The sequence below is a fragment of the Sebastes fasciatus genome, chromosome 13 (genome assembly GCF_043250625.1).
Source record: "Sebastes fasciatus isolate fSebFas1 chromosome 13, fSebFas1.pri, whole genome shotgun sequence".
In the NCBI taxonomy this organism is placed as follows: Eukaryota; Metazoa; Chordata; class Actinopteri; order Perciformes; family Sebastidae; genus Sebastes; species Sebastes fasciatus.
This window is the reverse complement of record NC_133807.1, coordinates 22,204,489-22,228,744: the sequence shown is the minus strand read 5'-3', so window position 1 is coordinate 22,228,744 and position 24,256 is coordinate 22,204,489. Positions and strand designations below refer to the sequence as shown.

Below are 24,256 nucleotides of genomic sequence, written 5' to 3'. Positions count from 1 at the left end.
GTTGGGCCTTATATTACAAGACAATAAAGTATGGCATCTCAATGTATGCTCTGAACTTATCAACTAACCACTGTCTAGTAGTTAACTTTGAAAGCAAATAAATAAATAAATAGGGTGACTACATTTAACTCAGCTGTTGGATGGATTAAAATAACAAGTGTCTGCTATCAGCTGGACCTCATAAATACATGGAAATAAAATAAGTGTGTGATGAAACTTACATATTTGATTCTCTTTATTCGAACTAAACTTTAATTTCTACGGGCAACATGATAGTTTTACCTGCAGCAGCAATTATACAATTACTGTAGGTACAGTAGGGTTTCTATTACCAAAAAAAAAATTTAAAAAGGAAAGAAACACATTAGACATTAAAAAAAGTCCCCATATACATTTTATTGTGGCACTGAACTGTTGTCAAGCATGTGTTCCTTGGTATGATTACGCAGTATGACGAGCAGCCGTCCTGGAAGCTGATTGGATCCGCTGTCAAATAGGGGCGTGGTCAACGAGAACCAAGGAAGTGGCGTTTCCAACAGCAATAACAAAGTTATGTATGTTTGAGAACAATAAATGCAATACAGTATAGCCAAGTTAATAAGCATTTAAATGGTTAATGTGTCATAAGAGGACAAACCCTCTGCTTCTGTGTATGTCATAGTACACATACAAATCTTTTTGTGAGAAAAATAATGGCCTACACTTCAATGACAGGGCCTGCAGGTGGAAATTACTCATAACCTATTAGACATAAATAGCCTATTTTGTTATTTCAAATAAGCTGCATGGGTGAAAGCATAAACTATGTATATTATCACATAATCTAATTGGTGTCTTTGTCTTGGGTGGTGTCAAAATCTACCACCACCTGAGATCAAACTTTTTTTTTATAGGATCTAGCCCTGAATCCTGTATGGTTTCTATTACAAAAAAACATTTTAAAAAGAGGAAAGAAACACATTAGACATTAAAAAATTCCCCATATTACATTTGATTGTGGCACTGAACTGTTGTCAAGCATGTGCTCTTCAGTATGATATATTATCACATAATCTAATTGATCTCTTTGTCTAGGGTGGTGTCAAAATCTACCACCACCTGGGATCAAACTTTTTTTTTTGTATTATAGGATCTAGCCCTGAACCCTGTAGGGTTTCTATTACAAAAAAAATATTTTAAAAAGAGGAAAGAAACACATTAGACATTGAAAAAGTCCCCATATTACATTTGATTGTGGCACTGAACTGTTGTCAAGCACGTGCTCTTCAGTATGATTACGCAGTATGACGAGCAGCCGTCCTGGAAGCTGATTGGATCCACTGTCAAATAGGGGCGTGCTCAACGAGAAGCAAGGAAGTGGCGTTTTCCAAACAGCAATAACAAAGTTATGTATGTTTGAGAACAATAAATGCAATACAGTATAGACAAATTAATAAGCATTTAAATGGTTAATGTGTCATAAGAGGACAAACCCTCACCCTCATTGTCTGTGTATGTTATAGTACACATACGAATCTTATTGTGAGAAAAATAATGGCTCAAACTTCAATGACAGGGCCTGCAAGAGGAAGCTTATTAGACATAAATAGCCTATTTGTTATTTCAAGTATGGGTGAAAGCATAAAATATGTATATTATCATATAATCTAATTGGTCTCTTTGTCTTGGGTGGTGTCAAAATCTACCACCACCTGAGATCAAACTTTTGTATTCTTATTATAGGGAGCCCTGAACCCTGTTGCCTCTATAGCCAGGTACTGTATATTCGTGCTACGTGGGCTGTCAAAAGGTTGACACCCCGCTTTGATAGGCCTATTATTTATCTTTTACTCCTCAGCTACTGGGCCCGCATTGCGAGCTTTTGGTTTAAAGGGACCAGCCTACAAGTAAGTAGCCTAAAGGCAGTCGCTTTTGCGCAATTTAATTTTTATTTCTAAGTGATTGTAGGCGTAGCTCCATTTTAGGGTTGCCAGGTTCTTATATTCCTATTGTGTGTGGATGGATGGATGGATGGAATAGGGGGAGGAGGAGGTGAGAGGAGAAGCGAGCAGATAAGAAGAACTGTCTGCCTTGTAGCTCATATTTTAGCACAAACAAGAACCGTTTTGTTTTTACAGGCCGAAACTCATCGACATCGCACCCCACAGGAGCTACCGGAGAGGACGGTAGCATGATAGTCGAGGAGGGGAATCGGCAGGAAGAGGGCCCGTATCTGCATTTCACTTCTCCGGCTACACCGAGTTCATTGAGTCGGTAACCAGCAGCGAAACCGACATGGGGAAGGAGGTAAACGGGGTTTCGCGGAGCCGGTTTGAGGTGAGTTAGACGCTGACACACATTCAATGGTAGCCGTTAAACACGTTAGGATATCAGGGGCCTAACATGGTGACTGTATTTATTGTTAAAACTGCGCTTCATGGTGCTGCAGCTTCCGCAGTCAAATGTTTGGGATTACCTCTGTTGTTTTTGTTCTAGCTTCTAGGTTTGGCATGTCGTTTTAGTTGACACAAATCTGTATTTTTCCACTAAGTTTATGGTGCTGTTTATCAATACATGTAGGGACATTTAAAGGTCCTAAAGTGTTGTCATCGCTTCCCTTTAGCACCGTCAAAACAAAGACTCTGGCTGGCTAGCACGCCGAGCGCAGCTCTCTCTCTCTGCACATATTAACACATTTAAGCTACAGGGAAAGGGCATTTGTTGACTTTCTAAATAAGCTGTTTTATTTGTAATTGTCCTAATATCTGATGAGCTTTTTTATTCGACTGTTTTGGGAGATTGTTGTGCATATATCCATATATCCATATATCCATGGCCGCTGCGGTTGTTGGTTAGGTCTGTTGTTTTTGTTCTAGCATAATATATCTTTGAATTCTAGGTTTGGCATGTCATTTTAGTTGACACAAATCTATATTTTTCCACTAAGTTTAATGTGCTGTTTATCAATAAATGAAGTGACATTTAAAGGTCCTAACATGTTGCCATCGCTTCCCTTTAGCACCGTCAAAACAAAGACTCTGGCTGGCTAGCCGAGGATAGCTCCCTGTCTGCACATATGAACACATTCAGGCTTCAATGAAAGCTTTCTAAAGAAGCTGGTTTATTTATAATTGTTTTAATATCTGCAGGGGTGTTGCTTTTTATACGACTTTTTGGGGGGACTAGCTAGTTGTGCATATATTCATGGCCTGGTTAGGTCTGTTGTTTTTGTTCAAGCATATATGGTTAGCTTAGGTTTGGTATGTCATTTTAGTTGACACAAATCTATATTTTCCACTTAGTTTATCTTGCTGTTTATCAATAAATGTAGTGATATTTAAAGGTCCTAAAATGTTGTCATCGCTTTCCTTTAGCACCGTCAAAACAAAGACTCTGGCTGGCTAGCCGAGCATAGCTCCCTGCACATATTAACACATTAAAGCTATAAAGGAAAGCTTTCAAAATAAGCTGTTTTATTTATAGTTGTCCTAATATCTTAATATCTGCATGGGTGTGCTTTTTATAAGACATTTTTCGGGGACTAGTTGTACATATATCTATGGCCACTGCGGTTGTTGGTGAGGTCTGTTGTTTTTGCTCAAGCATATATGGTCAGCTTAGGTTTGGCATGTCATTTTAGTTGACACAAATCTATATTTTGCCACTAAGTTTAATGTGCTGTTTATCAATAAATGTAGAGACATTTAAAGGTCCTAAAATGTTGTCATCGCTTCCCTTTAGCACCGTCAAAACAAAGACACTGGCTGGCTAGCCGAGCATAGCTCCCTGTCTGCACATATTAACACATTCAGGCTACAAAGGAAAGCTTTCTAAAGAAGCTGTTTTATTTATAATTGTTTTAATATCTGCAGGGCTTTTTTATACGACTTGTTATGGGGGATTGTTGTGCATATGTCCATGGCTGCTGCGGTTGTTGTTGGGGGCCTGACTGCTAACATGCACCCTAACATGTTAGCAAATCAACAAATAAGCCCATCACCAACAGTTTAACACACCACCAATCTGCACTGATACTAGGAGTACCAGCCTACATAACACATACAGTACTGGTGCTGTTGTTATGTAGTAAGTAGTGTAAACTTTGTGTCGCAGGCTCAAGCATAGCTGACATTATTTTGGTGAAAACGTGTACTTGTGTGTGTATCCGGCCCCGGGGACATCGGGCTGTGTGTGTGCAGCTTCGAGCACTTGGTGTTGTTTAATCCCCCAGATAGATACCGTGGGATTTGTGTGTGTGGTTTTATTTATTTTTAACGGTGCAACAGCTGACGACTCAGAAGATTTCAGGCCGTTACCTTCTGGCCCGACAGCTGCGGTGGAGAGCTGCTGGTGTCAAGCTGAAGGGGGATTTTTTGGGCTAGGAGGAAACCGGAAGTGGTTGCGACTTTGACTTCAAAATAAGATTTTTTTTTGTTATTTGGGGGCTCCTCTTTGAGGTGGTGGCCTCTGCCAGTGGTTTTCAAAGGCAAGGCAAGGCAGCTTTATTTGTAGAGCACATTTCAGCAACAGGGCAATTCAAAGTGCTTTACATAAACATTCAAGAACATTATGACAAAGTGCAAAATAACATAATTAAAACAGTTATAAAAACATTAACTATTAGAAAATAAAAACAAACTAAAAAGTGATGGCTCCTGTTGAGGTGGTAGAAGAAGAAAGGCACTTTATTAATCCCGAGGGCAAATTAAATTTTTTCACTGTTATATACGATACAACTTTATTGTCAGTTTGCACTGAAATTCATTTTGCATCCATAGGCAGCTTAGTTTGAGAAAAAGTACACATATAATATACATACTATTACCATAGACAGACAGACAGACAGACAAGTAAGACCCATCAGACAAAAAAAAAAACACATTACAATTATTCATACATAACCCATTACAAAATTACCATCTGTCTACCATCTGATTTACATGTCTTTAGCAGCACATTAATTATTATTTAGCAACAAGATGGACTGATGGACAAAAGTGTTCTTTATATACAGGATACGCATACACTAACAGGACCTATATACATGCGTTAATGAGAAAGATGTCAGAGCGAGGGGGCTGCCCCTGACAGGCGCCCCGAGCAGTTGGGGGTTTGATGCCTTGCTCAAGGGCCCCTTGGCAGTGCCCAAGAGACTGGCATCTCTCCAGCGACCAGTTCGCACTCAGTACTTGGTCCATGCGGGGACTTGAACCGGCAACCCTCCGGTTCCCAAGCCAAGTCCCTATGGACTGAGCTACTAGCCTCCTCCAGTGGTTTTCAAAGTCACGCTTTGAGGGGGTTCCAAATGTATATTTTGGTCATTTTTCTGTTTTGAATCTAACAATCCTATAAGATGGGGATCCCTAGGACATATCTTATCAAATGGGGGTCTTTGGTCTAATTTGTGTCAGTTTAGGGGTCTTTGACGTGAAAAAGTTTGGGAACCACTTAGGGCTGCATGATTATGGCCAAAATGATAATCATAATTATTTTGATCAATATTGATATCAAGATTATTTATTGATTTGAGTATACGAATGTGCTACATTCCTGCTAATGTACAAATTAGGGCTGCACGATGTCGGAAAAAGCTGACATTGCAATATTTTTTCTGCTATAAATATTGCAATATGAAAAAATACAGGATTATTCACCCGACCCTTTTGTTAACTACATTTTAAAGTTAAAATGCTTCAATGTGGTGCACTTTGAGAGCAAAATCAGCAACAATAAGAGCTAAATAAAAAATGTTATGTTCTTAATTTAATCATAAACCCATTGGTTGTATAGATAATATCTACACTCAAAAGTCAAGCCAAAACATCTCGATCACCGGCTGGTGGCTGGCTGTTAGTTTAGGAAACGCTTTATTTGATATGCAGCAGGGTTTTCTATGAGAAGAACTCACATTTTAAACGGCAATCATGTTCATTTAATTGTGAGAAGCCAAAATTGTGATCGCGATAATATTCAATTAATTGTGCAGCCCAAGAACCACTGGCCCAGGCTCTAACTTTTAGTATGAATTTACGATTTCATTGCCAGTCTTCCCTTCAAGTTGTCTAGCATGGCTGTTACATGAAAGGTGATTTCATTGTGTATATTTTTGATGTATTTACAAAACCCTCTTCACAACACAATTTCTGTAAGTCAATACAATATGTCCAATGTGCCTATGTATCAACCTGTATTACGCCTGTAAGTATAACAACAATCTGACAGAGGTGCTAATCTTGTCTAAAAAAGTCATGGTCAGAAAAATTTCCGAGCAGTGATGTGTTACATTATTCTTTATATATGGGGAACTATGCTGTCAGTCCATAATAATCCTATATTGAATACCAACCTTTAGGATTTTGAAGTTGCATGTACTGTACTGATTTTGTCATTGTGCGGAATAAGATGTAATATTTTTACATCCGCTCAAGTCTGACATTTGTTTTGCATCTCAGCAGCAAAAAAATTGTAGACAGCAAACAATAAAACATACATTTAACATAACATTACAGTCACTGCAAACAAGATTACATACATTTAACATAACATTACAGTCACCGCAAACAAGAATACATACATTTAACATAACATTACAGTCACTGCAAACAAGATTACATACATTTAACATAACAATACAGTCACTGCAAACAAGATTACATACATTTAACATAACATTACAGTCACTGCAAACAAGATTACATACATTTAACATAACATTACAGTCACTGCAAACAAGATTACATACATTTAACATAACATTACAGTCACCGCAAACAAGATTACATACATTCAACATAACAATACAGTCACCGCAAACAAGATTACATACATTCAACATAACAATACAGTCACCGCAAACAAGATTACATACATTTAACATAACAATACAGTCACCGCAAACAAGATTACATACATTCAACATAACAATACAGTCACCGCAAACAAGATTACATACATTCAACATAACAATACAGTCACCGCAAACAAGATTACATACATTTAACATAACAATACAGTCACCGCAAACAAGATTACATACATTTAACATAACATTACAGTCACCGCAAACAAGATTACATACATTTAACATAACAATACAGTCACCGCAAACAATATATTCAAGACCCTTCAACGTACATTTGATCTGCGATTAGGCTCCATATTTAATTTTAGGATCGACTGCTGCACAAAAGAGTGATTCAGTCTAACCTTATTGAATCGTGGAACTCTGTATCTCCGATTTGATGGCAACATTTTGTATTCAGTGATTCAAATCTGTTAAAGAAGGTGTTGAGGTCATTTACAAATGCAATACAGTCTATTTGCTTATTTCAATAGTCCAGAGTTAGCCCAGAAGGCTTGTTGTAAAAAGCCTGAGATCAAAGATGAAATAGTGGTCAAACCCAATTACTACATTGTATGCTAGGGAGAGTTTTACTTTGACGGGCATTTCCAGACATTTCCTGTTGTATTTCATCTGGCTTTACTGCTCTGTAGTACATAATGCTCTGTTGTATACCAGCCCTAAACAAAAGACTACAGCCTTCTGAAAAGTAGACAGACTTTAATCACCCCTAATCATTTCCCAATTAAAATTAATATGTAAATAATAACCATATTGTGATTGACATTACCAATATGTTTTGTACAATTGGGTGAATTGTTGTAAGACTTGTTGAAGCAGTTTAAACAATCTGTTATTTGTTAATGGTCTGTGTTTTGGGTATTTCATAACTAAGTTGTCCTTAACTACATCCATGGATGTAAACTAAATATCTGAGCCAAATTTAGCCTCTGATTTAATGTCAACTCATAGTGTCAAACCGATGTAAATTTAATCTGAGCATCAGGTCTTTTCAGGAAACGGCAAAAAAAAGTGTTTTTCTAAAAATATAATCACTTTTTGTTAATGTCTAGCTGGAGGTTACAGCTCACCCAGCTTTTTACCTCCTGCCAGGCCTGCTTCACTGGCTATAGCTGACCAGTGGAGAAAACATAATGCTCACATTCATGCAGCATCAGGTTCATTTTATGTTACATTACAAAAGGGGACAGTGTATGCCCGTTGACCATGCGCATCTGGTTCTTTGGAAATGGCCCTGTCTGGATTATTTGGTCAGAAAGTAGTAGCGCTTTGGAGGGCAAGCTGTCAGAGTCAATTTGCTCCAAATCCAAACGCAAAATGTCTGTCCCTTCTTACTCCCTCAAAATTTTTACACGTCTGCGCTGGCAGGCAGCCCGTGCACAGACAGCCCGTGCACAGACAGCCATGTGTGGAGTTTGTATGTTTATCAGAGACACATAAGAGAAGCTTTGACCCAGAGCTGACTGGATTTCTAAACAGGCAGACCTGTCAGTTTGTGTTTATGAGCTGATGAATAGGTTTGTTTAAGTGTCAAAATCTTAAGCTGTGTGTATGTATTCACATTGTGAATGTGGTTTTAAGACAGACACCCATAATCAAAATAGCACACTCTGTTAGGACCCATGTTTAAACACAATACATTTATTTTGGGATCATGGATGCTTCATATTTGTACCTATAAGGACATGCAAATTCCTTGTTGATCTTGTCACAGATGTTTGCCTCATGTGCCCTTTTTATTTACACACTAAAGCCCCCACCCCTCAATTACCCCATCCCTGGTTTAGATTTATCTTTCTAAGTCTATGGAGGAAAATGGATTTGGCCAGATGTCGCTTCATTCGCCTCGTTGTGATGATGAGTGGATGCAAACAAACGTCATCGTCTTAACGTCTTACATTTTACAGTCTAGCGGAGTATTATTTCCCACAAATTATAAGAACCCTGGGGTCCTCAATAATTGTTTGTGTCTAAGTAGCTGGGTCTTAATAAATGCTGATTTATTGTCTTTTTGTGTACGGAGGCTTTTTCTGTGGATTATAGGCTAGTATTTGCACTCGCACACAGCATGCAATTGAATCTGGAGCAATTCGTCTGAGAGTTACAAAAGGAATATTGTAACTAGGGCTGTCAATTGATTAACATATTTAACCTTGATTAATCACACATTTTTCATCTGTTCAAAATGTACCTTAAAGATAGATTTGTCAAGTATTTAATACTCTTATCAACATGGGAGTGGGCAAATATGCTTGTTTTATGCAAATGTATGTATATATTTATTATTGGAAATCAATTAACAACACATAACAATGACAAATTTTGTCCAGAAACCCTCACAGGTACTGCATTTAGTATAAGAAATATGCTCAAATCATAAAGTGAAAAACTCAGCCAAACAGACAACAACAGCTGTCAGTGTGTCAGTGTGCTGACTTGACTATGACTTGCCCCAAACTGCATGTGATTATTATAAAGTGGGCATGTCTGTAAAGGGGAGACTCGTGGGTACCCATAGAACCCATTTTCATTCACATATCTTGAGGTCAGAGGTCAAGGGACCCCTTTTGAAAATGGCCATGCCAGTTTTTCCTCGCCAAAATTTAGCGTAAGCTTGAAGCATTATTGAGCCTCCTTCGCGTATCTTCACTATTGCATTAACTTTGACAGCCCTAATTGTACTAATTCCAGTGTACATTCTATACGTGCTGATGTGGAAGCTGCTGGTTTAAACAACACAGGAAGTAAAGGGAGAACATGCATGCTGAAAAGATAACATGGAAGCAGAGGCCATCACAGCTCTGTAGTCGACACTACAAAGTCCAACAGTATCCTGCTGATTTTGCATAGAAGACACAAATTCCAGTCTCCTGCGCTGCTTTATCTTCTTGTCACCTCAGTGTTTTCCATGACTTGACATTGAATCTATCTCAGCTGATGAGATTACGATCATTTATCCTTGTTTATATGCCGGGGCCGTCCTTGAGTGAGGTGAGTGGATGGAGGGGAGGCCCCAGCTATGTTAAAAACAGGCTGCCAGGACTAATATTATCCTCTGCAATCTTTCAGATGTTCACAAACAGTGATGAGGCGGTCATCAATAAGAAGCTGCCTAAGGAGCTGTTGCTACGGTGAGTGACGTTACAAAACACTTCAATCAGTATCTCTCAAGCAAAAATGGCATGTTGCATATACTCCACACTCGCCACCCTGCCTTTGCTCCCAATCAGCACATCCAATCATACACAAATGCAGCACCCTCCTCCCTCTACAACCCCAAACACACACACACACACACACACACACACACTGTGCATTTCACCATCATATACTGTATGCTCACTTGCCCTTTAGCAAATATTTTAACAAAACCAACCACCAGGATGCGAGTTTCCCCACCCTACTCTGCGCCCCCAATGCTAGAACTGTAATTAGAAACAGATGCTTGAGGCTATAAAGCATTCAAATTGAGTTCAGGCAAAAAAAAAAAAGAAGGAGAGCCCATGAGCAAACAGAAAATGAAGGCCATAACTCAAGCCTCGGCCTTGCCAACCGAACTGCCTGTGCTGCGGCTGCTGACTCTGTGCTGCTTTGCCAGGTCCGGCGCCCTGATTTGTGAGGCTGGCATGCTGTGCTTGGACTCACTGCTTCAACCCTTACAGTTTTTTTGCTGCATTGAGGGGATCTTATAGTAAGTTTCCGGCTCTGTTCCTCAAGAAGCAGATTGCGCGTCTTCCTCCTCGCCAGGACCCCACTTTGAGTAAACACATCTATTTTGCGTACAGGGTAAACACATCTATCCTGCCTACAGTCAAAGACAATATTAGCTGATTCACTCACACCCCCGTTGCTGTGAGTTGGAAGCAGAAGCAGGGTCGAGTTGGGCAGTTTAGTGTAAAGAGGAAGCTTCTGGCAGCGGGGATCAGGGTCTCTAAACCGTCCCTGTCTTTCTTCCAGAATCTTCTCCTTTCTGGATGTGGTGACACTCTGTCGCTGTGCCCAGGTCTCACGGGTGAGTCTGTGTTCACAAGGTGTGTGTGTGTGTGTGTGTGTGCATGCATGCGTGTTTGTCTGTGTGTGTTTTAGAGTGTGTATGTGGTTTGTTTGAGAACCAGCTTGACCCTAAACGTGTGTTTCTCCCTCCCCTGCTCTCAGTCCTGGAATGTTCTGGCCTTGGATGGCAGCAACTGGCAACGAATCGACCTCTTTGACTTTCAGAGGGACATTGAGGTGAGTAAATCTGATCTCCATCTATTTTACTTCTTACCTGTAACTTCAATCTTTGCTGTGTACTTTTTCCCATTTAGAATCTGTCATTATTTTTACCGAGACACACCAACCCAACAACAAACAACCAGCGGCGATGAAGGCCGACTGTTGCCTTTGTCTCACGTTGCTTTTGTTTTGGCAGACAAGTTGCATGTGAACACACCGCAAACACTACAGCTGACGGCCAGTTAGCACGTACGTTCTGCGCTTGTGTGAGATGAAATAACTCTTCACACCAGCAGGTCACGGTAGTCTGTATTCGTCATTCAAAAAGGAAAACTAGAAGACTGAGAATGGCGTACATACAAGCCGTTGTTATGATACGTACATGGAATAAAGCGACGTTTGGCAGCTGTTTTCACACCACTCTCACTAAACCACTTGGCTTCATTCCAGATGGCCATGTCATTGTGAAAATATGTCGTATATTGAAATGATCAGATGAGATGAAGATGAAAAATGAGAAGAGCCTTCTGTGTGTGTGACTTTACTCATTTGCTGGCTTTCCTCACCTCCGTTTTTCTTCACGTGCACTGATTGGTTTAAGCTGAACAGCCAATCAGAGTGATTTCTCTCACCGACGGGCTCCGCCGCTGATTCAACATGCTGAATTGGCCGGAAAAAAAAACTCTGACACGGGCAAACTAGAGTCAACAGTGCGGGCCACACCGCAAAAACTAGGCCGACAGGCGCTCACCGACGGCCCCAAACTGTCCGACTGCCGACCATCGGCTTGGTGTGTCAGGGCGTTGAAAGGTCAAGCACAAATCGAGGTGTGCTGAGTGGATTGTTTTCGTTGCAGGGCCGGGTGGTGGAGAACATCTCAAAGCGATGTGGGGGGTTCCTTAGGAAGCTGAGCCTGCGGGGTTGCTTGGGCGTGGGTGACAGCGCCTTGAGGTGAGTTTGGCGAGGACAGATTTTCTACTTCAGACCCTTGGGAGTAATTCTGACAAGTTCTGTTTGTTTTATTTCTGTAGGACTTTCTCTCAGAACTGCAGGAACATCGAGCTGCTTAGTCTGAATGGCTGCACCAAGATCACTGACAGGTACAGTATGTTAGTGCGTTATTATGGGATGCCAGTGTATCATCATAATGCTACTTCTCCTTGAAAAGGCTCATTGTCTTTCTCTTCTGCAGCACGTGTAATAGCCTCAGTAAGTTCTGTCCGAAGCTGAAGCACCTGGACCTCGCCTCCTGTACCTCAATCACCAACCTGTCGCTCAAAGCTCTCAGGTGTGTAGGGTCAGCGTTGTCATGTATACTTATATTATTCAACACCCTCAGATACCACCATCATTGATTTCCTATGTTAAACCTACACCAGTGACAAATTAAATATTATAATATATAAATACATTATGCATACGGTAATGTATGTGGACTGCACAAAGCGTACTTTAACTCAATATCAGGAAGATTTCCCCATATTGTGTTCTCTCTTTCTTTCTAAATGTCCTACTTTGCATGATGCTGCTTTACTCCTCTGAGCTTTTTATCCTGTTCAGCATGTTTTGTTTACTCCTGTTCTAATTTTATGTGTGTGTTTTATGGCGTTTTTATAATCCAAAATCTAGTCCGTTTAAATCGAACTCTGGTGCGGTTCGTTTGGGCGGTTGTGAACACAGTAATTGTACTCAGGTTTCACAGTTCACAAATTAGTTCCAAACCAAACAAGACTAAATAGAAAACCTACCAAAAATATCAATTTCACTCTGATTCGGACTAGCCAAACAGACTTTGGCTTTTGAAAGCACCCTAATTGTTGTATTAATGGCCAATTTTAACATCAGGCCGAAGGACAACAGTTGAAAATTAGCGTTCTGGCTAACACTGGCACATTTACAGTGATGTTGATCAATGTGCATTGAAAGTAGAATACAAAATGAAAGTCTCCCTCTCTCTCATTGCTGTGCTCTTCTTTTGCCATCTCTTTTCCTGCTTGTTTTCCACCTCTCACATTGTCTAATTTCCTCCCGTCAGTGAGGGTTGTCCCCTGCTGGAGCAGCTCAACATTTCCTGGTGTGATCAGGTCACCAAGGACGGCATCCAGGCCCTGGTGCGTTGCTGTCCTGGACTCAAAGGCCTTTTCCTCAAAGGATGCACACAGGTATGCTTCAGGGCTTAGTAGGATCTGGAGATGCAGACCTGGGTTGATGTTGGCGGTGCTTAGAGCATAATGATTCAGTATAGAATTTGATTGGATAAATCTGAAAGCAACTTAATTTGTAGAACTGTATTGTTTGGTTCCATTGGAGACTCCTTGAATGCACCGTTCTTATTGCTCAACACTGCACTAGGTGGCACTGTCTTTTGTACGTTTCGTCATAGTGGCCATCACTTACCGTTCTCACTACCAAGTTCCTCTAATTTTTATTCCAGTAGAACACAGCTGCCGCTGCTACTGCAAACATAAAATGCATCACTTCCTGTGCAACAGAAGATGTTTCTGAGGAAAGGCACTCCAGACGCTGTTTACAGCAAATGTGAACGCCTTCATATAATCACCATCCTGTTCTATCAACAGACAACACTACAGTGTGAAAATACGACCACGTATATTTCTATGAAGCTGTCACAGATTATTAATTTAAAGAACAAAACAAATCATACTCAGGTCTCGAAGATTTTCATTATGGCAGTTATTTTAGATTTAGTTTTAAGACGTAAAGCGTTTTAGTTGCCGAAAAGTCATTCCATTTTAGTCATCTTTTAGTCAAAATGTTTTCTCTCTTAATTTTTTCAGCTATTTTAGTAGTCCTTCTTAGTCCTGTGTCAAATGTCCTTTTTTAGTCATTAGAGTATATTGAACATTTCAGTCAATCTAGTCTAGCCAAACCAATAATTTAGTTTTTTAAGTCAAACTTATTTCACATAAGATTTTATCTTATCATTATCTGATGAAAAACAAAGGTTGAATGATTAAGAATGCAGTTTTGCAGTTACTCAGATGGTTCAGTCGCACCCACCGGCCCATTATGAGAGCCACTCCGCCCGCCCAACATGCAAAAATACTGCCAACTTTATGCATTATGGTAGCACAATTGTCAGGACCGGAGACACAGAGATGGGACTGAGTGAAAGTTTTTATTTTTTACACTACTTCTAGTCTTTTTTCGTCAGCGATATTGCATGTTTGATATTGTCACCATTAGTATTTAATGATCTAGATGCCGTCTCGTCATCGTCTCGTCTTAGTCATGGAAGGAAAGTTTGTTGAACACCATATTTCGTCATAGTTTTCATTAACAAAATTAACATTCAACTTAATGGTCCTTTTTAGAAGCTGTAGTTTGTGGTGCCGTCGAATTGTATTGCGCTATATCAAGAGGTGTTTCTAATTTAATGACAAGCCTTTATATCAGTGACAGTAGAGGGATAATCTTAGTATGTTTTATTATACATTTAATGAATGTAGTTTGATTTCAGATGTTGTCTTTCCTCCTGTCCATCTCTTCCACAGCTAGAGGACGAGGCTCTGAAGCATATCGGGGCTCACTGTCCAGAGCTCGTCACACTCAACTTGCAGACATGCTCAGTAAGTATACAGTTAACAGATTATAACAGTTAACTAGAAGATGAATCAAGTTAATCTGGAAAAACACATTTCAAGACACATTTCGTATAGTGTAAATGGAATGCCTCTCTTGCTATAAAACTCCTGCATCTGGACTTTTGGCATGAAAGTAAAAAGTACACAAACACTGTTGGTTACTCTCCAGGCTGATAGACTGATGGTACACGTTGTGCTCTACAACTCAAAGCTCATTGTGGATGCCAATAGTCTGTGACGCCTGTTCACACAATGCATACATATTTCTCTGGTTGTATTTGTCTCTCCTCCTTCTAACCACCTGAATGCTCTTCTCATCCTCCTCCTCCATGTCTCCATCTCCTCCTAATATCACACCTCATCAACTCATCTTCAAATCTTGTCCCAGTTGTTCCTCCTCTTCCTTTTTCTCTTGTCTAGCTATTTCTCACCTGTTCCTCCTCTGCCTCCGCTTCACCGAGTTTTCTTGAGCAATACTTACAGGAAATGTGTGAGAAAAGACATTTCTCTCATTAGCTGGATGTTAAGGCACAGGAGTATATGTCAAGTCACATGTTGATTGCTTTTGATGCATAGCTGCTGGTGAGCACAGGAAAAGTTTGGATGTTTTCACATATCACAGTTGATGTGGATTTAAGTGATACACACAAACACAAAGTTTCTCTCTCTGTGAGCAGCAGATCACAGATGAGGGCCTCATCACAATATGTCGGGGTTGTCACCGCCTGCAGTCTCTGTGTGTGTCGGGTTGTGCCAATATCACAGACGCCATCCTGCACGCCCTGGGACAGAACTGCCCTCGCCTCAGGTGAATTTACACACCCATGCACCACTTTCCAGACCCTGCAAATGTAAACTCTATCTTTCTGAAAATGTATTTTAAGTTTGATTATTATATTATATAATTTGATAAGTCAATCAGTCCATCATAAATAAATAAATAAAACAAAATGAATACATATTAAACGATTAATTTGAATTTCAACTGTGTGAATAATTAGTCAAACTTAATAAGAATACATTTCCAAAGACCAGTCTGACTTCAATATGACAGTACACCACCTCAGAGAGTTCAGAATAGTTTGCTAGAATGATCACGCATCAAAGGGTTAAATCAAACAGTTAATGTTGTTTTAGACAAAATATTAAAATATTGAGATATATATTGTATATAATGATACAACCTAAAAATATTCAGATTTTATTTATAAGCCATGTCGCCCAGCCCTACCGTGAAGCAATTTCAGTTGAGTACAATTTATTTAATTTGATTTCAAGAATGATTGATTGACAATCTGGATCCTGACAGACTGATGTTGTGCTTTTCTTTTGAGAGACTTTTCTGAAATGGGTGAAACTTCCCTCACAGATTTTTGATTTCTTGCAAACAAGATTTTAAGACTCGTTTTTAAATTAAATCGCTTGCAGGGATGGATTTTTTTCTCGTAAAATAATTATCATAAAACCTTGATTAATTATTTAATCCTACAGTAAAGATTTGTGTTAATAATGGAGCTCGTGGAGAGGAATGTAAATGGGCCTTTCTGCAATAAAGTTATCTGAAGCCTTACTGCTGCAGATCCTGTTAAAGTCTTAAAGAGTGACAGACTGTAACAGCATGTATAACTCTCTGCTCCTCTCTTTCTCCTTTCAGAATATTAGAAGTGGCTCGCTGCTCTCAGCTTACAGATGTGGGCTTCACTACATTAGCAAGGGTGAGTGTGGCATCAAACACTTCATGCTTACAGATTTAAACATTTGAAGTTGGATGTCACATTAGTTTTTAGTCCCTAAACATCATCACAGATCATAAAGTTTCTTTCTGTTTATCGTCTCTTTCTCTGCTGCAGAATTGTCATGAGCTTGAGAAGATGGATTTAGAAGAATGTGTGCAGGTAAATAAACAAATACGGTTTCCACTGTTGTTGTAGGGAGATGCAGTTATGACATTTATCTCTTTTTTTTATTTTTGCATCAGATCACAGATGGAACGCTCATCCAGCTGTCTATCCACTGCCCTCGTTTGCAAGTCCTGGTGAGTGTGCGGCTGTCGCTCCTGTCATGTTTACAAGCACCTCATCACAGCTTGTTCTAGCAGACGGTTGAGTAATGGAGCTCCTGTGTTGTTGGTCCTCCTGTAGAGTCTGTCTCACTGTGAGCTGATCACCGATGACGGCATCAGGCACCTCGGCAGCGGCCCGTGTGCTCACGATCGTCTGGAGGTGATCGAGCTGGACAACTGCCCCCTGATCACAGACGCCTCGCTGGAGCACCTGAAGAGCTGCCACAGTCTGGATCGCATCGAGCTCTATGACTGCCAGCAGATCACCCGCGCCGGCATCAAGAGACTAAGGGTGAGTTGTGTGGGCTGATGACAGTGAGTAAGCACTGATTCATATGGACACCGGTCAGAAATACACTTTGGTTTTCACATTCTTCACAAGTTGAAATGAAAGACTTTTCTATGCACACAAAGGGATTTCTCTCAAATTTTGGTCACAAATTTGTTAAAATCTGTGTTAGTGAGCACCTCTCATTTGCCAAGATAATCCATCCACCAGACAGGTGTGGCACATCAAGATGCTGATTTAACAGCACTATTATTACACAGGTGTGCCGTGGGCTGGTCACAATAAAAGGTCACTCTAAAATGTGCAGATTTATCACACAACACGATGCCACAGATGTCGCAAGTTTTAAGGGCAGGCATGTCCACCAGAGCTGTTCCCCATAAATTTAATATTCATTTCACTTCCATAAGCCATCACCTATGACATTTCCGAGAATTTGGCAGTACATCCAACTGGCTTCAAAACCACAGACACTGTGTAACCATACACGAGCCAAGGAACTCCACATCCAGCTTCTTCACCTGCAAGATAGTCTAAGACCAGTCACCCGTATAACTGATGCAACAGTCGGTTTTAATAAAATACAGGAAATAATAATTGATGGCTAAATTCTGTCTTACAACAATACTGATGTACGAGCATAGAGAGCTACAGTCTCCAAGTGAGGAAGAAAGAGTTAAAGTGGAGCCTAAGGAGCAGTATGACAGACCTGGATCAGGGCTTCATACTGTATGTTTGGCCTAGTAAGTTACTTAAGCTTAAAGCCAGCTAAACAAAGATTTATGTTTGAATTAAAACATACACTTTTCTTATCAGCCTGATAAACGAAGCATCAGAGGAGAATGTTCTAGATGGATGTCAGAGATTTATACACTTTGTCCAAATTAAACTCTCGCTCCACCCACAAGAAGTGATGAATCAAAACTAAGGTGTGAAGTACACGCAGTGAGTGATCACTCTGCCCGGAGAGAACTGGTCTCATTAGCATCAGATCTCTTTGTCTTTTAATTTGAATATAAATCAATCACAGCCTGACTGGATTGGAAGACGTGAGTTTGTTCTCAATAACTTTTATTTCAGAATCAGAAATCCCCGGGGGAGGAAATTGTGACATTTTAGTTGCTCTTATATAAAAGCGTTAAGAAATAAATGGGTATGTAACATGTCAATTATGTACATAATGCTACAATATATAACACATGTATTTGTATGATCCATTAACACATCTATATTTCCATGTCTCCTCTCCACAGACCCACCTGCCTAACATCAAAGTGCACGCGTACTTCGCTCCCGTCACTCCGCCGCCCTCCGTCGGGGGCAGCCGTCAGAGGTTTTGCCGCTGCTGCGTTCTGCTATGATGTAAAGACAACAACCCCCTCTTTCCTCGCCCCGTGGCCCTCGTACACGCTCCCCGCAGCCCGTCACTTGACCCCTGACCTGCTGTCCACCTCCCGGCGCCCTGTCATAGAGTACATGCTGGTGTGTCCCCCCCCCCACCCCACCCTTTGGAGCTGCAGAGAGAGGGAGAGAGCCAAAACACGCTACAGCGTCTGGGGGAACTTTCCCAAAAAACATTCCCGAATCTCTCCACCACACACACACACAGTACACATACACACCAGGCTTTCTGACACACGTATATACACAGATTAACTCATTCCTGGTCTGTGTTCAGTGGACAAACCAGTATTACAAAGAGGGTTATGTAAAAATCAAATGTGGTCACCACTGTTAAGGGATTTAACTCTTCATCAAATGAAGAATTACATAAAAAACATTGTTCCGTATTTGAGGGGGAGTGATACTCTTCACTTATTCAGCACTTTGAGACAGATTACAGTCATTTCCTCTAAACAGAATATTGAATAACCTCTCACACATACTTCCCTCTGTGTTGAATGTCACTTGACAGCTACCTCTAGACAGGAACTGCACTTGAGTGAGACCTGTGTTAGCTTCGTTCTGCAGGCTGTTTATTTAAAAAAAAAAAAAGGGGAGGCAGTAATGCAGCCAGTAAACTGCCGACACCTCCGACACACACAGAAAGCAGCATATTTTGTGATTTAAAAAAAAGAAAGAAAAGAAAAGCATACTTGCAGCTATTTGCACCTAAAGCAATGATGAGACACTTTACAAAGACGACCATCTCAGAATTTAAGACTAGCATTTTACTAACTACACACAAATCATGCACACACTGAGCTTGCTGCACCTGTACCCTCACCTCTCTCTGTCTCTCTGTTACAATCAGAAGCTTCAATATACTGAAGAGAAAAAATATTTTTCTAAAAAATGGACACCAATTAAGACTCACAAGTGGGGACTCGAGAAGATGCCAAATGTTGCATGTAACACCTCTAGTTTTTTAAAATCTAATTGTAAATATACGAGGACTGTGGAGTCCGAGAGTCGAAGCCAGCGAAACGACAGATGATGATATGAGACGGGGCAGAGGTTTCTGTCCACGAGGTCTTTCTGAGGGAACTATGGCGAAGCTCACACATCTGAGAATATGTGCTGGAGCTTTGGACAGTCAAACTGAGCCAGCACGAAGAACTGTGAAAAGCTCACAACAGAAAAAGTTATAAAGACGCTCTTTTGACAGAAGAAAAAAAAGGTCTGACATCACTACACAAATTCATGCCGTCAGACCAGAACAATGGAAAGAAAAAGCCAACTGAAAACAATCAAAAGTACGTCTATTTTCAGTTCAGTTTGATTTCATTTAGTTGCTCTTGTTTTCGCATCAGTGGCCGGTTCTGGTGAACCACGCGCAGCGGTGAGAGGACGACATCGGCGACTCCTCAACACCCATGAGACCTTGCAGGGGACGGAGCGTGTTACACCTGTGAGCTCCTCCGTCTGTCTGGGACCGGCGGCGCTGCAGGAGGAGTGGACCGGATCAGACCGGTGGAGTCACTGCAAGAGGAACTGAATCTTGAGCGCACAATTCTGGCCTGGTGACAGATATGACGGAACGATTTTTGTCACAACGGAGGGCTATAACGAACTTCGGCCCCCCGCCGCCCTATGAAGTATTGAAGCCTTTTCTTATGGATTACCTTCTCCTGCACTTGCACCTGTTTTATTCTGTGTCTCTTTTTCTTCCCATTTCCTTTTTATAAATGTGTCTTTCTTTCTGATTTTCCTCTGGATCTCTTTTTTTTTTCTCTTCTTTTGCATTTCTGTTTTGGTGTGGTTTGGATTGCGCCTGCTTTTGTGTTTTGAAGTCATGAGTTCAGTGTCTCCAAGTTGAGTTTGAGCCCCTCTTCCAGTCCTCAGTTTTGATCTGATGGTGTTTGTGTTTTCATTAAGAGTTTATTGTTACTAAATGTCCAGAGTGTAGCCTTTGTCCGGGGGAAGTGTTGGCGCCAGTGCAATTGTAATAAATGTTGAGTTGTTTTTTTTAATGTGAGTTGAGGAGTTCATGTATGTTTGATGTAGGTTCTACTTATTGAATGTTTCCATCAAGGAGAAGTCCTCGGGATGGCTGTTCAGGCATCGTGTGCCGCTTTAGCAGATTTTTCTCCCATATGCGTGCTTTCCTCTTCTTAATTTGTATGCCTTGCTTTTCCCTCCCATAATGCACCCTGCCCAAATGCACCAAGCAAGACCCAAATTGGTGAACCCAGTGTGGAATGTTGATCACTCTCAAATGTCCTCGTTGTGGTTTTAAGATGCACGCCAGCAGGCGAAACGCTGAATGATGATTCTGTTCAGTTTGAGATTTGACGGCTACGACAGGAAGAATAATACAAACTGAGATGAATCCGGTGTAATCCAGTCGGATCGGTATTGTTTGAATGGGGGATTAGGGAACAACTAAGAGTCAAAATGGCGGAAATGTACTCTGTCGCCGTGCTCCGGGGGGTTAAGACGGTTAACTGGAGGAACCGGAGGATTTAGACTGAGTCTGGTTGTAACACCTGCTTGCCCTCGTCATGCACTGTATGTGGCACGAGCTGAGTCATGAGTGCTTTAAGGCAAACGCTTTGAATGGATTACAGGTAGCGATACTCCACCCTCTCCCTGATGGTTTTATATGTACAAAATAAACAACATGTCATCAGTCTTTTCATGGTACAAAATACACTACAAAGCAAAACACCAGACTTCTTTTTCCTCACCGTATCAAACCCCTCTCTGTCAGACCTTCCACCTGTTTACGCGTCTGTTTCATGTCCCAAACACTGGAGTAAGGTCGAGGATTATTAGGACGGAGGGCAGGAGATGAATCTACAGTGTGTGTTCATGGTAGATCGACACCTGAGAAATTTCAAAAACAATTGACAATGACTGTAGTTCATATAATTACTGTAAATCTTTTCCTTTTTTTTTTTTTTTCTTTCTTTTTTTTTTTTTTTTTTTATACAATTAACCGATATAAATGAATATGTACGTATGAATAAATATATACCTATATTATTAAGACTTGTCTGGTTTGTGTTGAGCTCATTTTATGGCTAGAGGTTATTTAGTGTTGTTGGAGCAGCAGATGGCAGCAGTGAGCCAGTTTGTAATGATTCAGTCTGATTTCAGTTCTCAGGATCTCTCAGCTATTCAGAGTCAAATTGATTTGCTTTAGTCAGGAGTCAAGTGGGGTAAACCACCAGTTCCCAGACTGGAATACATTATTTATTTGAAAGGAAGTCATAAAAAAGGAATAGTTTGTTCTCTTTCCTGGCAGTTTTTTTAATTATTTCTAAGGCCGGTCGTAGGATTACTACTGTTTTGTGTTTTATTATTTCTGTTTGCAAATGTAGCTATTCTGTAAAACACCGCTTTGTGATGATTGTAAAAAAGTGTTGTATGTGTTGACAATTTCTTTCCCCCTCTTTTAACCAGGGTAAAGTTGCCATTGAGGACCTGGTCCAGTAAGCAGCATTAAAACACACCAGTGGACATGCTTTACTTTAACTGGAACTGTGAATTTATTTATTTACTTATCAGGGATAGTGCACATTAATCAACATTTCAGTTTGTACCTCGATGTAAATGTGCCAGAGTTAAAGCTAAGGAGCTAATTTTCATCTGTAGTCCCTGAGCAGTTTATTACAAATTAAAAATATTACCAATACAATGCTTCAGCAAGCACTACAGAACAACACAGTACAACACAATACAACACAATCTCTTCTCTCAGCTCTTAAGTTTATGATAATAAGTGCTGTCTGTTAATTCAATAGGAAGACTGTTCCAGTAGTGGGTGGCTCTGACGGCTCTGACTGTTTGCCCAAACTTGCTACGTCTGTATTGTACAACACAGAGCCCTCTGGTATTTGCCCTTGTTGCTCTGCCGTTACTATCCTTCTGCATTATGAATTGACTCAGTGTGGGAGGTGCAAGCCCACGTAAAACCTTAGCGATGAAACTACATCTTGCTTGATTAGAACTATAATGGGGTGAATAGATGATGTTGATGTTGATGGAAGTCAGGCGTCGTAGTATAGACAGTGTGAAACCAAAAATGTGTGGTTATCTTCGTGTTTGTAGGTATTTTAACCCAAAACAATGTTTTCACCTAAACTTAACTGTTTTTTTTTGCCTAAACCTAAAGAAGTTGTAGTTTTATTGCTTAAACTTAACTGTTTTTTTTGCCTAAACCTAAAGAAGTTGTAGTTTTATTGCCTAAACCTAACTGTTTTTTGCCTTAACCTAAAGAAGTTGTAGTTTTATTGCCTAAACGTAACTGTTTTTTGCCTTAACCTAAAGAAGTTGTAGTTTTATTGCCTAAACCTAACCTTAGCACAATTGTCCCTATGGTAGGAACAGAAAAAATCCTAAGAGCACAGCCTTTATCAGCTGGTTGTTTGGGGTTTAAACTGTGACTCTCTGAGTGTTTGTGACAAGCTAGACTCTCGGATCTCATTGGACACTGCATGCAGGGTCAAGTCTCTGTGTTTGTGCATGCTTACGTACAAATGTCTGAGGTGAAAGCACAGACGAACAATCAGTATCAATTTATTCCAGTGGAGAGAGCAGCAGCAGCAGCAGCAGCAGCAGCAGCAGCAGCAGCAGCAGCAGCAGCTCTGGTCCTGAGACTGCACCATGACGACCGCTGTCACGGCTGGGATCCGTCTACCGCCGCATGGGACTCATTTTGTGTCTCTCTCATCCTCCTATTGCCTCCTCCGTCTCTAAATCACCGAGAGATCAATGTGTCTCCATTCCCGTTTTAATGCTCATTTTTAGCAGCCGCGTTCCGGCACCTGGGGTATCACACGGAGGATGAAAGGGTGGCTCAGAGGGAGACATTTAAGTGTGTGTATGTGTGTATGTGTTTCCCTCCTTCAGCTATTCTCTCAACTGTTCTGTATTTTCTGCATCTGAACACAGACGGATCAGATCACAGCTCGCTGCACACCGCCCCACCAAGACATTGTGTTTCGGTTTATTTTTGACAGCAAAGCCACAGCTACACCAGAAAACTTTTGACTTGGCTTTTGTTTTGTATTTTTTTATTCACCGAGTGTTCCTTTCAGCAGTCACTCTGCTATCTGCTGTGCCCTGGCTCTGACTGAAGCAATAATTAATGTGATAACAGAGGCTCTCTCTCTTTGTCTTCCTCCTGTCTCTTTTCTCCAGCACACCCACGCACAAGGACTTTCTGAAAGCTTAGAGCAAACTTTGATGTTGAAAGCTTATAGGTGAAATAATGCAGTGCAGATAGACCCCCTCCCCCCAAAAAAAGAAACTTTAATCACATTTAGAAGTCTTTCCAGTCTTGTCTCACACCGTGAATGGTGCAGCAGCTTTCGCTTAGAATTCACTTTAAACTACAACTTATTACATTAACTCTCCCCGTCCTTTTACCTTCGTCAGGTTAATACAGAAATCAGAAGCTGTGACCACAACCTTATTGCTTCGTTCTCTTTCATCTGATGTGTTATAAAGGGGGCGATCAATAGAGACGTACCCAGGAGGAGGGTAAACCAGGTAGGAATGGAAATGAGATTGCATTTGGAATCAGAGTACCAATCCTTAAACAAACTGTGCCAACCCTGATGCAGCTCTAACTCTGCAGGGCAGCACCTACATGGCAGCTGCTTCAGAGGGCAGGTGGGAAATGACACAGAATTAATGATAACAGAGTACAAGTGTGGCTAAAAACTGAAAGTAGTGCAGCTCATCCTATATGGGTCATTTTTCTGCTATACAGTTCGGACTCACAGCTTCATTAAGCTGCAGAAACACCCACTTCTGTCACTATAACATTCCTCTGACATTGATTCATAATAATG

General features: G+C 40.7%; 1 protein-coding gene across 2 annotated transcripts; it reads left to right on the top strand.

The window, feature by feature from the left end:
- Nucleotides 1–1,747: 1,747 nt before the first annotated feature.
- On the top strand, nucleotides 1,748–19,102 carry fbxl20 (F-box and leucine-rich repeat protein 20). Of its 2 annotated transcripts, none has more exons than XM_074656185.1 (16): nucleotides 1,748–1,886; nucleotides 2,118–2,316; nucleotides 9,911–9,972; nucleotides 10,799–10,853; nucleotides 10,997–11,071; nucleotides 11,913–12,007; nucleotides 12,088–12,156; nucleotides 12,249–12,344; nucleotides 13,092–13,218; nucleotides 14,572–14,646; nucleotides 15,339–15,469; nucleotides 16,316–16,376; nucleotides 16,512–16,556; nucleotides 16,640–16,696; nucleotides 16,803–17,015; nucleotides 18,266–19,102. In XM_074656185.1, exons 2-16 carry the CDS (start codon nucleotides 2,275–2,277, stop codon nucleotides 18,371–18,373), a joined length of 1,311 nt encoding a protein of 436 aa, XP_074512286.1. In that variant the 5' UTR covers nucleotides 1,748–1,886; nucleotides 2,118–2,274; the 3' UTR covers nucleotides 18,374–19,102. The 2 variants fall into 2 exon arrangements, with proteins under 2 accessions (XP_074512286.1, XP_074512287.1); XM_074656186.1 differs by lacking the exon at nucleotides 1,748–1,886 and adding an exon at nucleotides 1,890–2,031.
- The last annotated feature ends 5,154 nt before the right edge of the window (nucleotides 19,103–24,256 follow it).